The sequence below is a fragment of the Rhincodon typus genome, chromosome 10 (genome assembly GCF_021869965.1).
Source record: "Rhincodon typus isolate 14 chromosome 10, sRhiTyp1.1, whole genome shotgun sequence".
Lineage (NCBI taxonomy): Eukaryota > Metazoa > Chordata > Chondrichthyes > Orectolobiformes > Rhincodontidae > Rhincodon > Rhincodon typus.
Window position 1 is genome coordinate 32345757 of NC_063341.1, and position 26446 is coordinate 32372202.

At 41.6% G+C, this 26446-nt stretch overlaps 1 protein-coding gene across 1 annotated transcript in view; it reads left to right on the forward strand.

The window, feature by feature from the left end:
• LOC109926856 (interleukin-23 receptor-like) overlaps positions 1–26446 on the forward strand; it is a 129061-nt gene that overhangs the window by 76395 nt on the left and 26220 nt on the right. The window contains exons 8-11 of the mRNA XM_048602077.1: positions 2762–2969; positions 5825–6055; positions 6574–6675; positions 14515–14670. Coding sequence (XP_048458034.1) covers positions 2762–2969; positions 5825–6055; positions 6574–6675; positions 14515–14670 — 697 coding nt within the window. The remainder of the gene's footprint in view (positions 1–2761; positions 2970–5824; positions 6056–6573; positions 6676–14514; positions 14671–26446) is intronic.

The following is a 26446-nucleotide window of genomic DNA, read 5'->3' on the forward strand; positions in this document are numbered from 1 at the left end:
CTCATAGCTCCTCAAGCGTCATCCCTTGGTTCTCTAATAAATAAAATCGATAGCGGTTCAGAATTGGAGGTGGTGTGGGGTTGTAATATTCCTTAACCAACTCCGTCAACTCTTGGAAGGTTTTCGTGTCTGGTGCCTCTGGGAAAGTTAAACCCCTTTTAACCGAAATGCTGCGGGTCTGCAAGCAGTCAAAAGGATTACTCATTGCTTTTTATCTGTCCCAATGTCATTTGCCGGAAAAAAAAATCACATTTTTTCCACATACTGGGCCCAGTCTTCGACAGCTGGATTGAACGAGTCAAGCTTCCTAAATAAAGGCATGATGCTAGAAATGCTTACCCCAACTCTAAGATGACTGTTGCGAGCAAAGGTTCTTTGGGCACATACTGTTTTCTCCTGTCACCATTGAAATAACTGCACAGAGGCCGCTATCTCTCTCAAAGTCACCCGTTATTTACTTGTGCATAGTACACTGGCCGTGACCAGCCAGCTCGGAATCAATCTCCTGAACTGAGGTGATTCTAAATCCCCTCTTTATATTGGTTAGCCAGGGCTTCCTGATTGGCCCAGGCTAACAACCCCGATCAAGGATCTCATAGTCAGCAAGATCCACCTGGTTCCAATCACTACACCTACATAACCAAAACCATTGTGCTGATCACTAAAACCCTGCAGAATTTCGTGGATAATGGATACAGGATTTTACCCATTGATAGTTGCCATTGAGTGGCGTACTGAGTGGTCTTTCAGGGTTTACAGGATGCTCAGAAAAAGTGAAAATACAGCTTTGTAAAAGATTTTCATCAAATCAGGTTAAGCATTCAAATGAACCTTACAAGGATGCTTGTAAAGCTTAATCCTACACTGACCTCTCTCAGGATTATGACCCACCAGTCTTTAATTTAATTGAATGAAAGGAGTTCAAGTACGCAACTACTATGGTTTATATCTTCTTGCTGATGGCAGGTTGAACGACAGTGAAACTCAAGTATGAAAGCTGACTTGGCCTTGGGCCAATTCAGTTGACATTGGTAGACAAACAGGAGGCTGGAAGAACACAGCAAGCCAGACAGCCTCTGGAGAAAAGGAGTAGTCAACGTTTCAGGTATTACCCTTCTTCAGGACTGGATGTGGGGGTGGGGGGAGCTGTAGATAAAGAGAGAGGGGGAGGGCAGCGGAATAGTGGTGATAAGTTGACACTGGTAGTAGGTACGACCCGGTTGGTCATTGGGAGAGATGAATCCGATTGGTAGCTGGAAGGGAGGGTTGGTAGATGGATTGGAAGGGAGGAGGTGGGTCTGGAAAGGGAGATGGGGGATGGATGGGAAGTTAGAGATTAGAGATCTCAATGCTAAGTCCTCCGGGCTGTAGGGGAAGATAAATTGTTGTTCCTCAAATTTGTGATCTGATTCACTGCAACACTGGAGGAGGCTGAGGATGGACATGTCTGAAGGAGAATGGTTGGTGGGGGGGAGTTGAAATGGGTGGTGACCGGGAGGTTAGGCTGGCCGTTTTGGGCCAGGAAGCAATGCTTGGTGAAATGGTCACCTAGTCTATGTTTAGTCTCACCGATGTAGAGTCGACCACAGCGGGAGCATCAGATACAGTAGGCTAAGTTGGAGGAGATGCAGGTGAAACTGTTTCTCACCTGGAATGACTGTTTAGGGCTGTAAATGGAGGTAAGGGAGGTGGTGTGCAGGCAGGTGTTGCATCTTTTACAGTTATAGGGGAAGGTATGGATAGGGTTGGGGGGAGTTGAATTGGTTGGTGGGGAGTGTGGCATGAACTAAGGAGTGGCAAAGGGAATGGTCCTTGCGGAAGGCAGACAAGGGTGGGGTGTGGAAGATGTTCTGGGTGCTGGTGTCTAATTGCAGTTAGTGGAAGTGTTTGAAGATGATACGTGGATGTGAAGGCTGGTGGGGTGGAAAGTGAGGACAAGAAAGACCCTATCTTTATTATGTTTGGGGGTTGCAGTTTAGAGCTGTGGAGTGAGGAATGGAAGAGGCGCGGTGGAGGGCTGTCTGGATGACATTCCCACTCATCCCCTGGCTTCCTTTCCAGCCCCACCTCCTCCCTTCTATTCCACGTACCAATCCTCCCTTCCAGCTACCAACCGGACTCAATGATCCCAAAAACCAACCAAGTCGTGCCTACTAGCAGTGTCCACTTATCACCACCATTCTGCTACCGTCCCCATCTCTCTTTATCTGCAGCTCCCTGTACCCCCAAGTCCAGTCCTGAAGAATGGTAATACCCAAAATGTTGACTTCTCCTTTCCTCCAGATGCTACCTGGCTTGCTATGTTCTTCCAGCCTCGTGTTTGTCTACCTCGGATACCAGCAGCTTGCAATTTTTTTAATCTCCATTGAAATTGCTCCACTTATCTTTAATCCAATGAAATGGTCACACAAAAATCCATCCCATTGAGGACTGATATATTTTTAAAAGTTGCATCTGTTCTTAAAGCATCTCTCCCCTCACACAAGCATTCAATACAATCTTTCAAGTGCTGAGATTAAGATACCATTTCTGAATTTAGTGAATTATCAACAACAATAAATGAATTTTCCAGCTTCTTTCAAGACTTGAAATTGGGAGCAAATCGGTTGCTTCACTGAGTTAATCCATCAAACTATGTAGTAGTTCTATTCAGTAGAAAATTCTTGAGGCATCATAGGTGGTATAGAAAGGCATTCCTTGGTTAAAAAAGCTAAAATGCTGATATTATTCTACTGTGTGATTGACTGTTTTCCATTTCTAGCCTCTTCACCCTCAGGAAACTAGGGGCATTATTCTTGGTTATCGCATATTTTATCAACAAAATGGACCTGAAATGACCATCCGAGTGTGTAATGTATCAGAGACTCAGTACAGCTGGCAAACTCCTTGGACACCAGACAACATCTTTGTTACAGCGTTTAACTCCAAGGGAGATTCTACACCTGCAATGCTCCACATAGGAGAGTCAAGTAATTCCTATTAATTACAGGAAATCTTTCAATTTTTGAGTCTTTATGAAAAGCATTCAAAACATTTTTAGCTTGTTAGAAGTAAACAAGAAGACAAGGACCGATACTTCCTGTGACAGGATGGGGCCAGACATAAATGTTACTTGCAACCAGTTCTCAGCATGGCCCACTTTAAACTGAAAACTGGCTACTGGAGACTGTGCCATTGCATATCAGGGGGAATGGAAACAAAGGGCAAGACTCTCAGTTGGACATTCTGTAATATATACCAGCAAACAGTAGCACAAGCCATCAAATAAAATCAAGCACCTCACTCACTCCCCGAGTGCCAGGTTCAGAAATAAAAATCTAGAAATGGCCAATGTTCCTTACTGTCCCACAAGTTTGATAAACAGTCAGTCTGAGAGTGCAGCAAAGTAGTAGGTGCTTCACACCTTCACACCTTCACACCTGCTTCAACTGCAGGAAATTTCAGCCCCATCATTCATTTTGACATAGTTCTGTAGATCAATGATAACCAAACTGCATTCTTACCTTTTTGAACAGATTAAAAACAAATAACGCAAGTACTAATTGTGTGGGAGTGCACTGTGAAAACCAGCAGAGAGACTGTAAACTAACTGCAACTAACTTGTCATGCTGATCCTTTGGGGTCAGGTGTAAGATAAAGAATAAAGAACAGTACAGCACAGGAGCAGGCCCTTAGGCCCACCAGGACTGCAGTGATATATGATGACTTTCTGAACAAAAACTTCTTGCCTCCACGTGGTCCATATCCCTCTATTCCCTGTTTATTCATATATCTATCAAGATACTTCTTAAACGTTGCAAATCTGCCTCCACCACCTCCTCTGACAGCACATTCCAGGCAGTACCACTCTCTGTGTAAAAGGTTCCCTTAAAAGTTGCCCTTTTGCCTTAAACCTATGCCCCATAGTAATTGACATTTCTACCCTGGGAAAAAGACTCCAACTATCATTCTATCTGTGCCTCATAATTTTGTGAATTTCTATCAGGTCACCCCTCATCCTTTGACATTCAAGTGAAAACAAACTAAGTTTGTCCAATCTCTCCTCGTAGCTAACACCCTCCAAACCAGCCAATATCCTAGTAAACTGTTTCTATACCCTCTCCAAAGCCTCCTTCTGGTAGTGTGGCAACAAGAACTGTACACAATATTCTAAATGTGGCCAAACTAAAGTTCTATACACCTGCATCATGACTTGACAATTTTTGTACTCTACACCTCAACCGATGAAGGCAAGTATAATATATACCTTCTTGGCCACCTTATCTTCTTGTGTTGCCACTTTCAGGGAACCATGGACCTGTATGCATTGATCCTCTGTATGTTGATGCTACCAATGGTTCTGCCATTTACTGTATATTTCCCTTCTGCATTAGATCTTCCAAAATGCATCATCTTGCAATTGTCCAATTAAACTCCATCTGCCATTTCTTTGCCCAAGTCTCCTATCTATGTCCTGCTGTATCTTCTGGCAATCCTCCTCACTAGCCACAGCTCTCCTAATCTTTGTGTCATCAGCAAACTTACTAATCAGGCCACTTACATTCTCCTCCAAATCATTTCAACAGGGATCCTAGCACTGATCGTTGCAGTCATAGTTCTCCAACCAGAAAGACACCCTTCCACCACTGTCTTCTATAACTAAGCCAGTTTTTTTTCCATCTTACCAGGTGACTGCATTTTTTTTGTATCAGCCTGCCATGAGGGACCTTGCCAAAGGTCTTGCAAAAGTCCATATAAATAACATCTACCGCCCTGCCTTCATCAATCATCTTTGTCACTTCCCGAAAAAAAACTGAATAAAGTTTGTGAGACATGACCTTCCCTGCAAAAATACATGCTGCCTGTCACTAATAAGTCCATATTTTTCCAAATGTGAGTAAATCCTATACTTAAGAATGTTCTTTAATAATTTCCCTACCATGATATAAGGTGTAATTTCCCCAATTATCCCTGCTGCCCTTCCTAAATGAGGGAACATGTTGGCTATTCTCCAGTCCTCCGGGATCTCTCCATTACTAGGCCCTAGCAATTTCCTCACCTGCCTCCTTAGCATTCTGGGATGGATTCCATCAGGCCCTGGGGATTTGTCTATCTTAATACTTTTTAAAACATTCTGAGGAAGGGTCACCAGACCCGAAATGTTAACTCTGATTTTTTCTTCGCAGGTGCTGCCAGACCTCCTGAGCTTTTCCAGCAACTTCTGATTTTGTTCCTTTTTTTTTCATATTTTTCCGTAATCTGTCCACATATCTGTTCCTCTATCACCGGCTGGCTGTTGGGAGACCTGCAGTACAATACCATAAAACTACATCCTTCCTGTTCCTGAGCTCCACCCATATGGCTTAGCTGGATGAGCTCTTCAAGATGTCCTCCTTCAGTACAGCTGTGATAATCTCCCTAATCAGTAACGCAACACCCCGACCTCTTTTACATCCCTCCCTATCTTGCCTGAAACATCTAAATCCTGGAACAATAAGCTGCCAGTCTTGTCCCTCTCTCAACCAAGTCTTTGTATTAGTAACAACATCATCATTACACATATTAATCCAAGCTCTAAGTTCATTTGCCTTACCTGTCATACTCCTCACATTAAAACAAATAGTATGTTGTCAGAACAGAAGGAACTTTTCTCTGCCTGTGTTTAATGTGGCCTGAGAATATTCAGTTAGTGCTTGATTACCCTCCCCAGGATAGAGCAAGCCAACAATGAAATAATTCTTCTTAAGGATATTCTGAACTCTATTCCAAGATCATTGGCTGACAGAATTTTGGACATTGCCTAGTTCCATTTTGAAATTTGTTATACTTTTCTATCACCATTCAGATATGATGGCTCCTAGAAACCTTAGGGTGATACCAGCTGGAGACTCTGGAATTTATGTCAAATGGGAACCACCACATGAAGTCAGTGAGCCTGTGCTGGGCTATGTAGTTGACTGGAGGGAAGCAGCTGACAACAACAAGCAGCTACTTAATTGGAAAAGGCTTCCAAAGGACAATCACTCCTTGTTTCTAGGACAATCTTCTTCACTGCAGGAATATCTAGCAGAAGGAAGTAAGTGTGCAATAAATCATGATTGTAATTGTTTGCTCCATCACAGAGTGAAATCTTCAAACTGTACAGACCACAGCTATCTGCTTCAGTATCCTACATTACAAAACGAATTCATCAAGTTCTGTTTCCCACTACAGTATGAAAGTGGTGAATAAAATTTTAATTAATTCCATCGAAGTGTATCTGAATAAGTATGTGTATTATAGAAATTAAAATGGGCAAAAAAATGAAATTTTCAATGGAAGACAATTTGGTAATGTGCTATTGAAGTCTCAAATGCATAGACAAATTTTGAATAAATTTTGAATAAAGGTATAAATGTGAATTGTTCAATGTTGAGGGTTAAAGAAAGATTTTGTGGTGCATTAACCAAATGGAGTGGAGATCCTGGATGGATAGATTGTACGTACTTTGTTGTTGGAATGGATTTGTAAATAAGGGTTATTTATGCTTTCTTATTTTTTATGCTTGTCATAATACTTCTTAATTTGATAAAAGATTTCTATCATCTCATTTAGGAAGCATTAAACCAAGAAAACGTTACAATATTTCTGTCACTGCAATGTACCAGAAGGGAAGAGGGCTGTCTTGTTCAGCTCAAGGATATTCTATAGAAGGAAGTAAGTAATCTGATCCTTCAATCAAATCCTGCTCCATCATTCTTTCAAATATCTTCTCTTTCCTTTACTGAAAATGGTGATTGAAGATGTTCTACGAACATTGGTCAGACTCCATTACCTTGTCTAAGAGGTAATTGTGTATGTTTGAATATCAGTTAATGTAACAGTGAGCCTGATCTTAGTGTGAAACAATGGCCCCCACACCTTCACTTTCCTGCTAAAGTCACTGAAAAGTGATCAGCATCAGTAATCCCCATAGTTCTTCTTTCCTTTCCAAGTTCATGATTACTTAAGCTCTCTGTTGTACCCCAGGTGCCCAGATAGTGATGAAATCAGCTATATCAGCACAAGATAAATCTTCAGGACCTGATCAAGTTTATCCGAGGACATTGTGGGAAGCTAGGGGAGAAATATCAGGGTCCCTAGCAGAAATATTTGTATCACCTATAGCCATAGGTGAGGTGCCAGAAGACTGGTGCTTAATGTTGTGCTTTTATTTAAGAAAGGCTGCAAGGAGAAGCCTGGGAACTATAGATCAGTGAGTCTGACATCAGTGGTGAGTAATTTGTTGGAGGGGATTCTGAGAGACAGGATTTATGTGCATTTGGAGAGGCAAGGACTGATTAGGGATAGTCAGCATGGCTTTGTCTCACAAATTTGATTGAATTTTTTGTGGATGTGACCAAAAAGATTGACAAGGGCAGAGCAGTAGACATTGTCTACATGGACTTTAGTAAGGCCTTTGACAAGATTCTGCATGGTAGACTGGTTAGTAAAGTTAGATCACATGGGATTCAGGGAGCGCTTGCTAGTTGGATACAAAATTAACTTGACGGTAGGAGACAGAGGGTACGGGTAGAGGTTTTTTTTTCCAGATTGGAGGCCTGTGACCAGTGGTGTTCCTCAGGAATCAGTGCTGGGTCCACTGTTGTTTGTCGTTTATATAAATGGTTTGAATCGGAAAATAGGAAGCATGGTTAATACGTTTGTGGATGATGCCAAAATTGGTGATATAATAGACAGTGAGGAAGGTTATCTGAGATTATAAAGGGATCTTGATTAATTGGGCCAATGGGCTGAGGAGGGATGAATGGAGTTTAATTTAGATAAATGGGAGGTGTTGCATTTTGGTAAGACAAGCAAGAGCAGGACTTACACAGTTAATGGTAGGATCCTGGGGAATGTTGGGGAAATAGAGAGCACTAGGGGTTCAGCTACAAAGGTCATTGAAATTTGTATCACAGGTAGATACAGTGGTAAAGAAGGAGTTTGGCACGTTTGCCTTCATTCAGAGCTTTGAGTAGAGGAGTTGGGACATTATGTTGTGGTAGTACAGAACATTGGTTAGATCACTTTTGGAGTAGTGTGTACAGTTATGGTCTCGCTCCTGTAGAAAGGATATTATTAAATTGGAGACGTCACAGAAAAGATTAACAGGTATGTTACTGGGACTGGAGGGTTTAAGTTCTAGGGAAAGGCTGGATAAGCTGTGACCTGTTTCACTGAAATGTAGGAGGTTAAGGGGGCGACCTTATAGAGTTTTATAAGATCATGAGGGGCATGGATAGCCTGAATAGCAAGGGTCTTTTCCTGGGGTGGGAGAGTTCAAACCTAGGGGGCATAATTTTAAGGTGAGAAGAGAAAGATTGCTATACTTCAGTTATTTCAGCATCTGTGAGACCACATCTTGAACACTATTTGTCCTTATTTAAGGAAGGATGTGAAGGCAGTTCAGAGGAAGTTTAGTAGATTAATGCCTGAAATGAGCAGTTTGTCTTACGATAAGAGATTGGACAGAGGGGACTTGCTTTCTTTGGATTTTAGGTGAACATGGAAAGGGGGTTTTCTCTTTTGGGTGAATCCAGAACTAGGGAACACCATTTTAAAATTAGGGGTCACCTTTTTTATACACAAACAAAGAGATTTTTCTGTTAGAGGGTTGTGCAAATTTAGAAACATTTACCTCAGAAGGTGATGGAGGTGGAGTTATGGAATATTTTTAAGATAGGTTATTGATAGGTAAGAAATTTAAATGTTAGCAAGTATATATGGGAATGTGGAATTCAGAACACAAAGAAATCAGCCACAATCATATTGAATAACAGAGCAGGCTTGAAAGGCTGAATAACTTACTTCTGTTCCTAATTCTGATGTTCATATGTTCACAGTTTTACCAACTCAGTCTCTTGTTCATAGAATCTCTTGTGTTCCATTCAATGGATTTGGCTCTTGAATCATTTTCACTGGTTGCCATATGCAATCTGAGGTTCCTGGGTATGGCATCTCTGCAGAATCTCCTCAGCTAGGTTCACATCAGCCTTGAAGCCACAAAATTCCAGTGATTCCTTTCTCAACTCTGTTAAATATTCTGGTTGACTGTGGCAAAATTGATATAGCAGCAGTGATCTTTCCAATCAACAATCCCTGCCCTCCTGCTTTTCGTATTCTGTCTTTTTAAACTATTTTAGACAGTAAGTCAGAGATAGTTGGAACTGCCAATGCTGGAGTCTGAGAATAACAAGGTGTGGAGCTGGATGAACACAGCAGGCCAGGCAGCATGAGAGGAGCAGGAAAGCTGACGTTTTGCGTCTGGACCCTTCTTCAGAAATGGGGGAGGGGAAGGGGGCTCTGAAATAAGTAGAGAGAGGGGGAGGTGGTGATAGAAGGTGAATAGTGGAGCAGGTAGGTGGAGAGAAGATGGATAGGTCAAGGAGGTGGGGATGAAGCTAGTAGGTGAGTGTAGGTAAGAAGTGGGGGTTGGTCAGTGAGGTGAGAGGAGCAGATAGGTGGGAGAGAAGATGGATAGGTCACAGAGGTGAGGACAAGAGGGGGGCTGGTCTTGGGATGAGGTCAGGGGTGGGGAGATTTTGAAGCTCGTAAAGTCCACATTGAGACCATTGGGTTGTAGGGTACCAAGGCGAAATATAAGGTGCTGTTCCTCCAGTTTTCGGGTAGCATCATTGTGGCACTGGAGGAGGCTCAGGATGGACATGTCGTCCTGGGAGTGGGAGAGGGAGTTGAAGGGTGTAGGTGCTGCACAAAGGGGTCTTCAAGCCGCTGCTTGGTCTCCCCGATGTAGAGGGGACAATAAGTCTCTGCTTTATCCTTAGATTTATCTTCCTGCTTCTTCACCAGCCTCTGTTCTGAACTGTATTGACTCAGGCCAGCTATAATATAATATCCAATTAGCTTCCAATTTATCCTTTGCTTTTTTAGATTTTAACACCCCCACTCCCGCTAAGATTGGGACCCATGGCCGTTGCCTGGAATTAAAATGCCTGCTGGGTAATCCAGTTACACTCTTTGCAGAATACCACCAGGTTTCATTTTGGAATTAAAGAGACATCACATGAAAAGAAAATACAAGTTTTTTTCCAGGCCAAAAGGGCTAACACACCATCCCTCCTCAAAACAAAAAAAAACTACTGAAGTAAGATTTTCCATAACTTTCAAAATACAACACGTTTTAACTTTGTAAACATTTTAACAATGAACTTATCACAGATTGTATGGGTAACAGTTTTACCTTGTCAAATTCTGCAATTAAACACTGCTTTGACACAAAATAAAGAAGTGCAAATGTTAAGAATCTAAAACAAAAACATTAAGTTCTGGTGAAACTCAGCAGGTCTGGCAGCATCTGTGGAGAGAAAACAGAGCTAACATTTCAAATCCAGTGACCCTTCTTCAGATCTGAAGCAGCAATTTCTGTTTTAGTCTCATATAGCATTTGCAATAGTCTATAGAAGTAGCCTGTAACGAAACCAATCAAATATGACCATCAGGTTTTAAAGTTCAACTTGCATGAGTTCTTGAGTCAAATTTTTTTTTTTTACAAACAATAGTTTGTTTTACTGCAGGTTAATTCATTTTCTTTCAATCTTTGCAAGACATCACCTTTCCCATTTTGCAGAATGTTTAAGGTTTTTCCATGTCCTTACCCAACAGAAGTAGGGGCAAATATTCTTGATATTCTAATTATAATCTTCCAAAGTTTTTTCAATTTGGGGAATCCTTTAGGTTTCATAATTATGCAAATTACTCTGCTTTTTAGGATTGATGAAGATGCAAAATTCAATTGTGTAGCATCAGCATACCCTCAAGTTTGTAGCACTAACGATGCTAGTGGGTAGATCTTGTATGGGTCACATTGGGTCAGGCAACTAAAGAGACATAAGCCCAAATTGGTTGAAAGGGTGAGATCATGATGCTGATAAATAATAAAACTGACGACTGAATGTGCAGGGAATTCTTCCCTCATCAACTCCTGAAGCAACAAAAATGAGCAAAAACATGGGCATTTTTTTCTGGACCTATTTAAAGGAAACTCAGCAATTAGCAGCTGAACTGCTTTTGACTTACATGTGCTCAGACCAAGTTGATGGAAACATTGTGGAGAGTTACAAAAGGAGTGCAAAGATTTCTACTGACCACAGAAAATTTGAGTGAATTAGAGACATTTGATAAGTGTGGGGGCAATAGTTGCAATGCTATTTGTTCTGCAGATTGAGTAGGACAGGCAGAGGAGAGAGCAAAAGCAAAGTTCTGCTAGGAGGTAGGAGAGGAAGGATTCTGTTTAGATTGCCCTAGTGTGTGAGGATTTTCGAAGTGCAAAGGTCTGGGTTGGGATAAGTTGAGGCTTCAACTCACTAAAGACACGGTGACAGAATTGTGTTCACCAAGACCTGGAACCTCCAACCAGTGAGAGGATGGGCCCTGTATACCTGTGAAAATCACAATCGCCCTATTTAAGGATAGAGTGATTGAGCACCTTGAAAGTTTTTAGCTGATTAGAAAAAGAGAGAGACACCATGGATTTGAAAACTGTCATACCTGATAAGCCTGATTACATTTTTTTGAAGAGGTGATTGAAGTAGTGGATGGAGAAATGTTTATGGATATTACATGGATTTCGAGAAGAATCTGTTCTTCACAAGAACCTCATTCGCCTGTCACAAAGTCCAAACCTCTACCATTTGAACATTTAACGGTGACCTCCAAGTTCACTATCGTTTTTGCCTTTACCCTCAGTGCTGCATGAACTTACTGGTGTCTTCCTGCTTTCTCATACTTGACTACAATTTCCCTCTGTACCTATCATGTACACCATGCAAAAAACTAATTGAGGCATTTGGTGCTTGATCAGCTTCAGTGCTTTCTTTTCTCAGCTTCTGTGTATAATTACTTCATCCTAGGTAGTATTAACCTCCATGTCAAGTCACCATGTTCTCTCTGCGCTGAGTTCATAATCTTCTTAAACTTCCTAAGTCACTCCATCCACGTAAACTTCCTAACCCATATCATGATCATCTTCTTGACCATGCCATCATATGTGACCTCATAATCTTATTGTATCAATTACACATCAACCATTCACTGATCACTTCCTTTTATAATTTACTACCCACATTCCTCTTCTACACTGGAACCTTCAGAGATGTGATAGTGGACGTTGATTGGCAGCGTGTGACTAGTGGTGTCCCACAAAGATCTATATTGTGGACATAACTATTCAGTGTAATTTTAATTATTTGGAGAATGAAATAGGAAGGCACAGATCAAAATTTGTTGATGGCACAAGGAAACCACTGTAAACGTTGTAAACGGAAGCAAAAAAAATGCAAAGGATTTTCTATATATTGAAGTAAATGGACAAAATTGCGCAGATGAATTTCAATGCAGGCAATTGTGGTGTGGTCCACTGTGGACTTAAAAATGATAAAACAGTATACTTCCTAAATGGTGACATCCAAAGACACATGGTTGGAGGTGGGGAGAGGTAGTGTGGTGTGTGTCTCCACCTGCAACTGAACAATTGCAGAAAATAATCAAAATTACAAATGGAATGCTGACTTTTATATCCGGACGATCAGAATAAAACTGGTTGAAGTCATGCCTCCTCTGTAGAAAGCCATGTTTATACCACAACTGTAGACTATGAACAGCTCTGACCACCATACGTGGAATAGATGTATTGACTGAGGAGGCTGTGCAATATAGATATACCAGAATATTATCCAGATTCGAAGTGTTACATTATAAGAGGATATCATTTAAATTACGGTTGTAGTTCCTGGAATTTAAGTGGTTACGGTGAGATTTTATTAAGGGTGAGAGACAGGGTAGATAGAAAGAACTTACCTGCCCTGTTAGAGGACCTGTGACTTGGGGCCTTAGCCTAAAAATTAGATTCCAACTGTCAGAAGCGAAGTTAGGAGCACTTCTAAAATCAAAGGGCAGTAAAACTTTGGAACTCTCACATAAAAGGCAAATTATTCCAGATCAATCATAAAATTTGAATTTGGGATTGATAGATTTTTTGATAAATATCAAAATATATGATGCAAAGCCCAATATATGGAGTTCAGTCATACATCAGCCGTAATCTTATTGAACAGCAATGAAAGAGGCCCAAAGAGCTAAATGACCTATTTCTGTATCTATTAAACAGCTACAAAATACTGAGTATAAGTAATGATGGATTATAGAATGGGTAATTTTAACCACCACAACCCTTCTCAACAACAGACAGACAAGAATTAAATCAACAAATCTGCAAAATTTGACCCCAACCTACTCACCATGGTTGTTTCTGTTTTAACTACCCTGAATCTCTGGAAAAGTCGGTCAATGGCTATAAGACTCAAATGAAGCTTTGTTTCTGTCATTTGGATGCAATTTGAATTAATCATTATAGTTTCCCATGGCTCAGGAATTCTAAAATTTAGTTGAGCTAGAATCAGCAGAATCCCATCTACATCAACGGAACAGAGGTTGAGAGGATGAAGAGCATCAATTTCCTCGGATTGACAATAACTGACAACCTGTCCTGGACTTCCCACATAGATGTGACAGTCAAGAAGGCACAATAACACCTCTTCTTCCTCAGACGGCTCAGGAAATTTGGCATGTCCATAAGGTCCCTCACCAACTCCTACAGATGCACTTTTGAAAGCATACTGTCCGGTGCATAACGGCCTGGTATGGCAGTTGCTCTGCCCAGGACTGTAAGAAACTACAGAATGTGGTGTGCACAGCCTAGACCATCATGGAAGCCAACGTTCCATCCATGGGCTCCATTTACATGGCTCACTACAGTGGAAAGGCTGCCAACATCATCAAAGACCCATCACACCCCGGAAATGATCTCCTACAACCTCTTCGGTCAGGCAGAAGATAGAGAAGCCTGAACACACGCACGAGCAGGTTCAGGAACCACTTCTTCCCGGCTGTGATCAGATGATGAATGGACTCTCTAGCCTTAAATAGCGCTAATCTTGCTAACGTTGATCTCACCTAGCACATGCCCTATGCAAAATAGCCTGTATGCCTCTGTCTAAGCCTTTTTGATCTGTACATACTTTGCTTTATGATCTGCACATCCTTTGCTTTATGATCTGCCTCTACACTTGTAAACAAAGCTTTTCTGTATTTTGGTACATATGACAATAAATCAATCAATCAGAAGTTATTTGCAGTTTATAGCATTGCTAATGTATGAGGACAACTTTAAATATTCATCCTGGTGTGTCAAATGAGTCTTCTGTGGTTGTTGTCCAATCTCAATTCTCCTTCAAACCAAAGATCTCTCTTTATCTCTCTCCCTATTAATTGTCTGTCTCTTAAACTTGCTGTCCATATCTATGATCTCTCCTGCTTTCCCCTTTCTTCTGATTGTTCACACAATTCCTGCCCCTCATCTATGATGATTCCCACTTATTGAGTGCTATCAGCTCTGTCCTTCTGGGGCTATCAGGTATAAGAGAATTATTTATTTCAACTTCGATCTGAGATCTCTGTATACTTACAACATAGAAATTTTGATATTTCTGTTTTAAGAACCCACAACAGGACCAAATGTTTCAGTGTTGAAAATTGCTGGACAGCAAGTACTTTTAAAATGGGGAGAAATTCCACTTGAAGAACAACATGGATTTATCACCAACTACACCATATATCTGAAGAGAGGTACTGATGGGTCATATCTTGTTCCATGTGAGTATAATTTTGCTAACTTTTCTTTTATAACAAGTAACTTCTATTTTCATTCTCTATTATCCTTTGAGGAAGAGGTTGTGGATGTGTTATCAAAGTCTACCTATGCTGCCCCATACCATTTGTATGATGTTACAAAAGAAGGAATCGGCTCCAAGTGTTTAATATATGCAGCAATCGGAAAGCAATTGGACTCTTTTTGATACTTTACTTGATAGTAAGGTTGGGCATTCACCATCAAGACACATTCCAGTTTCTATAACACTGTGACACAAATACCTTTGTGCTTGGAATTGTGTTATTCTCTAACTCCATCCCCAAAAACCTTTTGTAGCCAATATTATTGAATCTTAGCTTTTGATTATGGGTAAATAGGACTAAGGTCTATATCAACAATAATATGTTAAAATGGTCAAGAATACTTATCAGATGAAGACCAGCCCTGTTCCTACATAAGTTTGCTTTTTCTTTCGTCTCTACAACAAATGGGAGAAAAAACTAGTATCAGGTATTTATCACATCCAAATCCACATTGACCTTCAGTGACACTAGATGAAGCACATACACCGTCCAATAAATCAACTGTTTCAAAGTTTCTAGAGCAAGAGGCTGGACCAGACATGATACTTCAAATCTCCAATTGTCTAAGTAACAGGAAAACACATGCAATACAACCAAAACAGTCTCGAAATTTACTTGAGAGCAATTAAGCGTCTCATTAACAACCTGGGGATTAGACAGTTCCGCATGCGCTGTCCGTTATCTGCAGATGGGAGAGACATTTGGAGAATGCAGGCAAAGACAAAAATGATGTTTGAGAGGGGAAGTCTGGGGCCATAATCTGTGGCATCAGGTCACTCAAATGTTAACCTACTGATAAGGCCCACGTATATGTTTTGCGGGGTTATAAAATTCCCCAAAATTGGAATAGGCGTATAAACAGTGTTAAGTAAATGCTTCAGTTCCACAAACAACTCTGGTTCTATTTTTTAGATACAAATAGATGGAGAGGATATAGATTGTTCTCAAGTTTTGTAAGCTAAAAAGGTATAGAATTATAACGTACATTTATATTATGCAACAGAATAATTGCAGGCATCTATTGTTTGTAATGGCATATTGACATCAAGCATTGAAATTTTTACTTAGCTAGATTATCAAAAGTTGTCAATCATAATCCAAGTTAATTGATGATTAATTTGGAGAGATATTAAGTTTTCAGAAGGATCTTGCAGAAAGAAAAATGTGAGATGTGCACATTCTCTTCAAGGTGTGAAAATGATATAACTCTTACCTTCTGTTTGTGAAAATTACCTAATCTCAATGAAAGTGCACGTAAAGGAACTATTTCTGGATTCAGCATTCCAAAGATAGAAGGATAATAAAACATTAGCAGGATTCCCACTCTCCAGTGACTGTGTCAATCAGTAAGGTCATTTACACTTTATTCAGATCTTGGGTAGTGTGCCTTCAGTCCAACGTGCTTGGTCGGAGACCAAAGTTACTTTGAATAACATAAGATAATGAAACATCAAAGGAGACATTGGTCATTCAGCCCATTGATTCTGTTCTTCTATTCAATGAGATTATGGCATCTGATAATTCTCAACTTCACTTTCATGCCTTTTCTCCGTAATCCTTGATTCCCTTATTGATTAAAAATCTGTCTATCTCAGTCTTGAATATGTTTAACCACCCAGGCTTGACAACGCACTGCAATAAGGAATTCATGGATTCACTGTGTTCTGAGAGAAGTCATTCTTCCTGATCTCTGACTTAAATATATGACCTCTCATTCTGGGATTATCCCCTTAGGTCCTAAATTTTCCAACAGGGGGAATCAACCTTTTCCCTCATCCCATCATCTACTCTGCCATGTACCCTAAGGTCTTATATGTTTTAAGAAGGTCACCTCATTTTTCTAAATACCAATGTGTACATACTGAACTTACTCATCCTCTCCTCGTAAGATAATCCCTCCATACTTGGTATCAACCTAGTGAACCTTCTTTGGATTGCCTCCAATGCCAGTACATCTTTCCTTAGATAAGGGACCCAAAACTGTTCATAATATTCCAGCTGTGGTATGACTAGGGCCTTGTATAACTTTAGCAAAATCTTCCTAGTTTAATACTGTATTCCCTTCAAAATGAAACCTTACATTCTATTTGCCTTCCCTATTACCTGCTGAATTTGGATGCTAGCTTTTTGCGATTTATTGATGATGTCTCCCACATCTCTCTGCTCTATAGTTTTCTGCAGTCTTTCTCCATTTAAATAATATTTATCTTCTCTATTCTTCCTGCCAAAGTCACATTTCCCCACATTATATTCCATCTGCCAAGTTTTTGACTTCTCACTTAGCTTGCCTATATCTCTTTGCAGACCCTTTGTTTCAGTTATCCTCACCACTTGCCTTCCTACCTAGTTTTATGTCATCCACAAACTGGGCTTTGGTACATTAACTTTCCCCATCCAAGTTGTTAATACATATAGGGAATAATTGTGGCCCCAGCACTGATCCCTGTGTGGCTGTTCTTACAGGTATGTTACTAGCTTTGAAGCAGTGTTCACAGGTGGCTCATTCATGAGGGTGGGCAGGAAGTAATAGCTTATGGGTAGGAAAAGACTGTTACAATGGTGGGTGAGTGAAAGGCAGATAAATCAGCAGGTGGCAATATTTCTGAATGGTACTACTGTAGTGGAAATGACGAATTGGAGAGATGTATAGTGGGTGGCTGAATCAATGCCACATGTTTTACAATATTAGCCAGCATCAAAATTATCCCTATTGTTCACCTTCTAGTAAAATGGCCATTTGGATAAGGTACTGGACTTTATCAAAAGGCTAAACTGGAGCTGATGCCTTCAAGAAAACAAGAGAGAAAAATTAGCAAAAGTAAATAGTTTGTTTACACAGCCGATGATACACAAGCCAAGATCTAAAATCAACTTGTTTTCTAAAAGAGCAGAGCAGAACCGGAAGGAAGGAAAGTTATTTCAGCTGAATTCTGTAGGCTGTTAGCAAGGCTGGTCTTTTGAAACATATTCTGAAACCAGTACTCAGGAGGAAGCAATAAAATATTCTGTTTCCACATGATTGCATTTAGCACTACTTAATTCAGATTTTTATTTTCTTTTTTCAATTTTATACAGACGCTTAGGATGACTTAGGGTTTGTTCTTTATGTGCAATTTTATCTTCTGCAAACTTCAGCAGCAAGTCCTATAAATGCAACAATGCCCTTCTATTTTTGCATTGTTTGTAGCTGTTGAATTCTGTACTTTCCACCTGGTGTTAACCATGCAAACAGCATCAAAGGAGAAAACAATTAGAGGCTGGCTAGGTTTCTGCTGGATGGTGAAGAGCTTGTGGTTGTTGTATCAGAAAGTAAATCCTCTGTTCGTATCTCAACAAACAGCAGTTTCTTAGCCAGGGTTTATTAAACAGACGTGGTAAAAGGCCCGGTGTAAAGTTGAATTGTGAACCATAATCAAATGTAACAACTCACATTCATGTTGCTGATTAAATGCAGCAAGTTACACCTCTCATCTGGTTGAATGACAAGCATTTGCATGTATTGTTATACTGTTTAAATTTTATCTATTATTTACCATTTAATCTGTCCATATATTTATTTGAAATCACCCTATTTTCTTCACATATTCAAATTTAGGCATTTTTAATGATTTCCATCATTTTCTTTTGTTTGTTGTTTTTCCTTGTTTTTTAAATAACTGTTTGAGACAATCCTTTATGTTATTGATATTTCTGCATCCTGATGAAGGCGCCTGACCTGAAACGTCAACTTTTCTGCTCCATTACAAGGCACAAGTCAGGAATGTAATGTCTAATGATGGCTTTGAATCCATTGTCAATTATTAGAAAAACTCATGTGGTTCACTAAGGTCTTTTAGAGAAGGAAACTGCCATCCTTACCTGGTCTGGCTTACTTATAACTCCAGACCCAAAGCAATTTGGTTGACTCTTAACTGACCTCTGGGCAATTCACGATGGACAATAAATGCTGGCATAGCCAGCAACGCCGTCATCCCGTGAATGAATTTTTAAAATCCTTCCAAATCCATAGTCTCTACCGCATAGAAAACAAGAAAGCAAGTTAAGGAAATAGCACCACTTAAAGTGCTTTCCCAACCATGCACCATCCTTGACTTGAAAATATTTTGTCATTTGAAATCCTGAAACTCACCTACCAACGACACAGTGACTACACATAATGCAATGACCTGCAGTGATTCAACACATTAGCTAACCACTGTCTTCCTAAATGCACTTTGGGAAAGACAATAAATGCTGGCTTTATCAGCGATGTTCAAATCCCAAAAATGAAAACAAAAATAAATTCTCACTCTGATTGAAGTATTAAAAGTTGTAGGAAAATAGGAAGAGAAGTAGGCTATTCAGCCCACTAGGTTTGCTCCATCATTCAATTAGATCACCACTGATCAGCTATTCAATGCCACTTTCCCACACTATCTCCATATCCATTGGTGTTTCCATTACATTAAGAACAAGCCGATAACTAAGGAAAGGTTTGAGCCTTTCAGGTGCACATGGTAATTTGTGCATTGATACAGAAGATGTGGGCAAGATTCTTGACAGTATTTTGTCTATCCCTTAAAAAGAAGAGGGATGCTGCTGACTTTCTAGTTTAAGATGAGTGAAACATTTTATGAAATAAAGATAATAAAGGAGATAAGTACTGGACGGATTCACCTCCTTGAAGGTGAATAAATCGCCAGGACCCTCTGAATTGAATCCAAGGCCAGGAAGCCAGGGAGGAATAGCCAATGCTCAGGATCATCTTTCAATCCTCACTATGAACAGACGAGGAAGCAGAGATTTGTAGGTCTGCAAACATTGTACAATTATTCAAAAGGTGCAAGGATGCACCAAATAATTATAGGCTGGCCAGACTGACTGTTACTTGGAAACTAAATTAATTATGGATCATCATCAGGGTTTTGTTAGGGAAAAGTTGCTAACCTCCTTAAATTGTTTGAGGAAGTAATGAGGAGGTTTGAAGGTAATAGAGTGAATGTTGTGTCCATGGATTACTAAGGCATTTAACTAGCTCCCACAAGGCAGACTGGTCAGTAAAATTAATGTTCAGGGGAATGTGGCAAGTTAAATCCAAAATTGGCACAGTGACAGGAAACAAAGAGTAATGATCATTGGTTGATTTTTTTTGAGGATGGCAGTTGACTTCAGGATAATTTCAATGGTTTGGTTGACTGGATGAAAAATTGCTAACTGGAATTCAATCTGGAGAAGTAAGAGGTTATGCATTTTGGGAAGCCGAACAAAGCAAGGGAATGCGCTATAAGCAGGAGAGTATTGAGAGGGGTAGAGAAAGCGATATGCATTTGGAATGCATATCTACAGGTCCCTGAAACTAGTGGAAAAGGTAGATGAGGTGATAAAGAAGGCATATGGGATGCTTTCCTTCACTGGGTGATGTATTGAATACAAGGACAGAGAGGTACTGCTGGAATTATATAAGACACTAGTTAGGCCACAGTTTTGTGTACAGTTTCAGTCATCACATTATAGAAGGACATAATTGGTTTTGGAGAGGAGATTTGCAGAAATGTTGCCAGAGCTTGAAAATTGTAGCTGAGGAAAGATTTTCTCCGCCCTGGTCCAGGAACTCCCCATCTACGTCCGTGTCACCACCCATGCCCTCCACCTCCTCCAAAACTTCCGATTCCCTAGTCCCCAACACCTCATCTTCACCATGGACGTCCAGTCCCTATATACTTGCATTCCCCATGCAGATGGCCTAAAGGCCTTCTGCTTCTTCCTGTCCCGCAGGCCCGACCAGTCCCCCTCCACTGACACCCTTGTCTGCTTAGCTGAACTCGTCCTCACTCTTAACAACTTATCCTTCAATTCCTCCCACTTCCTACAGACAAAGGGGGTGGCCATGGGTACCCACATGGGCCCAAGCCATGCCTGCCTCTTTGTAGGATACTGGAACAATCCCTCTTCTGAAGCTACACTGGCCCTATCCACCACCTCTTCCTCTGTTACATCGAAGACTGTATCGGCGCCGCCTCGTGCTCCCACGAGGAGCTTGAACAGTTCATCAACTTTACTAACACCTTCCACTCTAACCTTAAGTTCACCTGGACCATATTCGAAACCTCTCTCTCCTTCCTGGACCTCTCTGTTTCCATCTCTGGCAACCACCTGAAAACCGATATCCATTTCAAGCCTACCCACTCCCACAGCTACCTAGAATACACCTCCTCTCACCCACCTTCCTGCAAAAATGCCTTCCCCTATTCCCAATTCCTTTGCCTCTGCCTCATCTGCTCCCAAGATGAGGCATTCCACTCCCGGACATCCCAGATGTCCTCGTTTTTGAAGGACTGCAACTTCCACTCCACCGTGGTCAAAAATGCCCTAGACCGCATCTCTCGCGTTTCCCGCAACTGAACCCTCACACCCCCTCCCCGCAATAAAACAAAGACAGAATCCCCCTCCTCCTCACGTACCACCCCACCAACCTCCGGATCCAATGCATCATCCTCCGGCACTTCCGCCATCTACAATCTGACCCCACTACCAAAGACATTTTTCCCTCCCCACCCTTATCTGCCTTCCGGAGGGACTGCTCTCTCCGTGACTCCCTTGTCCACTCCACACCCCCCACCAGCCCCACCAACCCCGGCACTTTTCCCTGCAACCGCAGGAAGTGCTACACCTATCCCTACACCTCCCCGCTCACCCCCATCTCAGGCCCCAAGAAAAGCTTCCACATCAAACAGATGTTCAGATTGTATAATGTGGTATACTGTATCCGCTGTTCCCGATGTGGCCTCCTCTACATCAGGGAAACCAAGTGGAGGCTTGGAGACCGCTTTGTGGAACACCTACGCTCAGTTCGCGACAAACGACTGCACCTCCCGGTCGCGAACCACTTCAACTCCCCCTCCCACTCCTTGGACGACATGTCCATCCTGGGCCTCCTCCAGTGCCACAACGATGCCACCCGAAGATTGCAGGAACAGCACCTCATATTTCGCTTGGGAACCCTGCAGTCCAATGGTATCAATGTGGACTTCACAAGCTTCAATATCTCCCCGCCCCCGACCGCATCCCAAAACCAGCCCAGCTCGTCCCCGCCTCCCTAACCTGTCCATCCTTTCTCCCACCTATCCCCTCCTCCCACCTCAACCCCCACCCCCACCTCCTACCTACCAGCCTCATCCCCACCTCCTTGACCTATCCGTCTTCCCTGGACTGACCAATCCCCACCCTAACTCCCCACCTACACTCACCTTTACTGGCTCCATCCCCGCCTCCTTGACCTGTCCGTCTCCTCTCCACCTATCTGTTCCTTTATCCATCTTCCATCCGCCTCTCCCCCCTCTCTATTTATTTCAGAATCCCCTTCCCCTCCCCCATTTCTGAAGAAGGGTCCAGACCTGAAACGTCAGCTTTCCTGCTCCTCTGATGCTGCCTGGCCTGCTGTGTTCATCCAGCTCTACACCTTGTTATCTCAGATTTTCCAGCATCGGCAGTTCCTACTGTCTCTGAATAGATAGGCTAGGATTGATTCTCTTGGCATAGGAGGCTGTGGGGTGAGATATTGAGGTGTGCAAAATAATGAGTGACTTGAATGGAGTGAACAGGGAAGACCTGTTTCCTGTAGCAGAGCAGTTAATTATAGGGGGCACAGATTTTATGTATTTGATGGAAGGTCTAAAGTGACCTGAGTAAAAGCTTTTTCACCAAGAATGATATGTTTCTGGAATTTGCTGCCCAGGTGATGATTGAGGTGGAGATCCTCATCTCATTTAAAGAGAACCCGGATATCCACCTGAAGGGCTGTAACCTGCAAGATTGCAGACTTAATGCTGATAAGTGGAATTAGAACGGGCAGCTAGTCTATTCAGCAGATATCAAGGGCTGAATGGCCTCTTCTTGCACTGTCACTTATCATATTAGGCAGTGCATTCCAAATCACAACTTGCTACCTAAAGCAAATTTTCCATATTTTGATAGTTCCATGAGCATTGTTATTCCTTAATCAGTAGCTCTTTATTTAGTGAATCAAAACCTTCATGATTTATCTTAGGCAGAACAATCCCAGTCTCCAGGCTGTCCTACTGTAACAAGTTTTTCTGCAGTTCTTCGACAGCCTTGATATCCTTACTGAAATGTGGTGACCAGAATTGAACCTAATGCTCCAACTGCAGCTTAATTCAAATTTTTCTCAGACTTTGAACAACCTGTAAGATTACATGTACCTGTCCAGCACATCTCATGTACTTGAACATGTAGGTCCAGTACAACCAGTACGTTTATTTGTAAGTTTTACAGGTTTTCAACTTTTTTCTTCCCTCTCCGATGGCATATTCCTCTCTCTAATAATAAGGGGCTTCTGGCAATGAAATAAAAGTCGGATTGTTTAATTGTGAGTTTTCTTTTTGCAGTTCAGGCAGGGGATGAAGAAGCAGTTGCATAGTCATTAAGGGTTTCCTGCTCTGTGGTAGAAAACAGTTCATTAGTCGCTCAGGAGAGGCCTGAGCAAAGGACTGTAGCAGATGTCAAGGGGCTGGTGGTTGATTCGTATCAACTATCTGCAAGGTGGGGGTGCAGGAAGGAAATAGCAAGCATTTACAGCCTTCATTGGTAAGTGTAAACAAACAGCATTTTATAACATGTGCTGAAGCAGCAAGCCTTTCTTTATATTCAAAAAGAGTTGACTGCAAAATTTTGATGTTATTACCAGTGCCAGGTAAGCCTGCTGTCTTGAGAATGGCAGCTATTCTCTATTTGGTCACATGTGGCATAGCCTGCATGGAGCACCATATTTGAAAGGAGCAAGAATGTGCAGGGTCATGTCACATTGTTCCTAATGCTGATTCGATACTTGGCCTGCCATTTGGGAACTTGTAAACCTAATAACACCACCTTATACTCACAATTGAACATATTTTCAATAGTATGAGGGTCCCTGCACTAGTGCTATATTATGGCATTGCCATGGAACCCTAAAATGGGGTTCTCTGCCTTTCTCTCATTGTTGCAAAGTTAATGGATGTACTGTTGCTGGAGAAGTTCTGGAAAGTTATTGAGTCAGAAGGGAAAGGTACTGGACTTTTACAAGCAGTTGCGTGTAATTTGAGGGCCTGTCAGCAGAAAACCTTCCAGAGCTTTACGGCTATAGTTATTGCCCCCTTGGGCTGCATCATGATAAGGAGATGGAAACAGGCAGCAGAAGCTGTGCATGGTATGACAGTTCTAAATAGAAAGCCAAATCCAGTATTTGCAGAGCATTCTCCTGCCTCCACCTGAACCAAGACCCATGTCACTCAGATGGCTACAGTTCAAAAGGCACATTGTTATTGTACTGTATGATTTTGTCCAACTCAACCTGTACCACAGGTTGAGAACCTGCTGCCAATGTTCAGGAGAACCATGTTCCCTCAGAAGGCAAAGCCAGGAATGTTGCCAACAACTTGCAGGTCAACCTACATTACTGAATCAGGAAGGTAATAGAAACCCTGCAAGGGATTGAAAGGGAATTTAGAGTCAGAGTCATACAGTTTGGAAACAGACCCTTCGGTCCAATTCATCACACCAACCAGACATCCCAATCTGACCTAGTCCCATTTGCCAGCATTTGGCCCATAACCCTCTAAATCCTTCCTATTCGTAGGCCCATCCAGATGCCTTTAAAATGTTGTAATTGTAACCACCTCCACCACTTCCTCTGACAGCTCAATCCATACACACACCATCCTCTATGTGAAAATGTTACCCCTTGGGTCCTTTTTAAACCATACCTTCTGCACCCAGCACTGATCCTTGTGGCCACTGGTAACAGGCCTCCAATCCAAAAAACAACCCTCCACCACCACCCACTGTCACCTACCTTCAAGCCAATTTGCATCCAATTGGCTAGATCCCCCTGGATCCCATGTGATCTAACCTAACCAGCCTACCATGTGGAATGCTTGTCAAATGCTTTGGTGAAGTCCATATAGACAACATTTTCTGCTGTGCTTTCATCAATCTTCTTTGTCACGTCTTCAAAAAACTCAATCAAGTTAGTGAGACATGATTTCCCACACACAAAGCCACGTTGACTATCCCTAATCAGTCTTTGCCTTTCCAAATGCACAGAAATACTTAATAATCTTCTCCTCAATCAGGTAGAACCAGAGCCACAACATGGCTATCATGAAATCCCAGTGGTGCAGAAAGCTATCTCAACTGAGAGATGTAACATTGAATTCCAGTACAACACCTTCAATATGCGGTTAGTATGTGACTATCCACAGAGCACCATGAAAATACACGTTTACTATTCTGCCAGAACAAACAATGCATTTATCCTGAGCCAAGCAGCAATTCCCATCATATTCAAGCCACCGCAATGAATCAGAGGATAGTCCTTGGATGACCAGGGCTACCAGCTCTATATTTGGCTCAGACTTTTCCTCCAGCACTGACCACACAAGAACAATGTACCTATGAGGTTGATGATATCGCAAAGATGTTATGAAGCAAACCATAATCTTTCCAAAACAATGGTTCCAGTGCCACACTCACTCAGGGGATCCATACAATACTTATTGCATTATACCTTCAAATGCTTGGATGTTTGCATGCTACAGAACCTATTTCTCATGAGCTGCCAGTCCTTGTTTCTGAGTCTTCGGTAAGAACCTTGCGAAGAGGAAGTGATGAAGCATCATCACATTCTTTCCAGATGAGCTGTCTGTGATACACTAATCAGATTATGGCTCCATATTTCCCACTTTCCTATGCCCTTGCTGTGGCAATAGTCTCTCCTAGCTGCATAGTCATAGCTACAATAACTCTGATGGTCCTGTGCAGATCATGCATAAGGCGACCTCTTTAGGTTATCATGTGTGCAGAGCCACATAAATTTAAAGGAGTCATGCATTTAAACAAATCATCCTTGCACTATAAAGAAAGGTTGGAGATAATGTTGATCATTGCACCCTTTTGGCAAAATCCTGAAATAAAAGACACCACAGGGTAATATTTCATAACTTAATTCAACAGCATTTCCATTAAATCCATACAAAATTGAATTATTCAAACTTTGTACCTGTTGTGCAGATACCTAGTGCTTCTGCACAGTGCTACTCCTGTGACTATAACATTGCTGGTGGAAGATTGCTGAGTTTCAGTGGTGGTGACTGCAGAATGCCTTGGTGGACATCTTGGAGCAGCTCCGTGCTTTGAGTTCCCAACATTGGACTGCACCAACTGGGCACTGATGGCAGCAGCCTGGGCTGGCTGGCTGGCTGACAGACAACAGCAAGCATATTGGGAGAATGACAGCAGTGCACAAAAAAAATGGCCATCCTTGGATTGGACTGTAGATTTGTACTACAGCCCTACCCCACAGATGTGCCTTAGCAATCCTGCTATTCACATGGTCACAGGTTACTGAATTGATATGACTCACTGCGTGCCCCATTAAGTTCTGATATCTGCAAACATGATGACAACAATCTCTCCGCACAACAACAAGTCAAGTTTACATGGCAATATGCAAAGACCTCCATCATATTGTGTGTATGCTGCTTGTGTTGCAGTAGAAGCTGAGATATTGGCCATCATCAATGCTGGATCCACGAATACCATGAGAGAATTAAAAACCAAAAGAACTGCGGATGCTGTAAATCAGGAACAAAAACAAAGTTGCTGGAACAGCTCAGCAGGTCTGGCAGCATCTGTGGAGGAGAAAACAGAGTTAACGTTT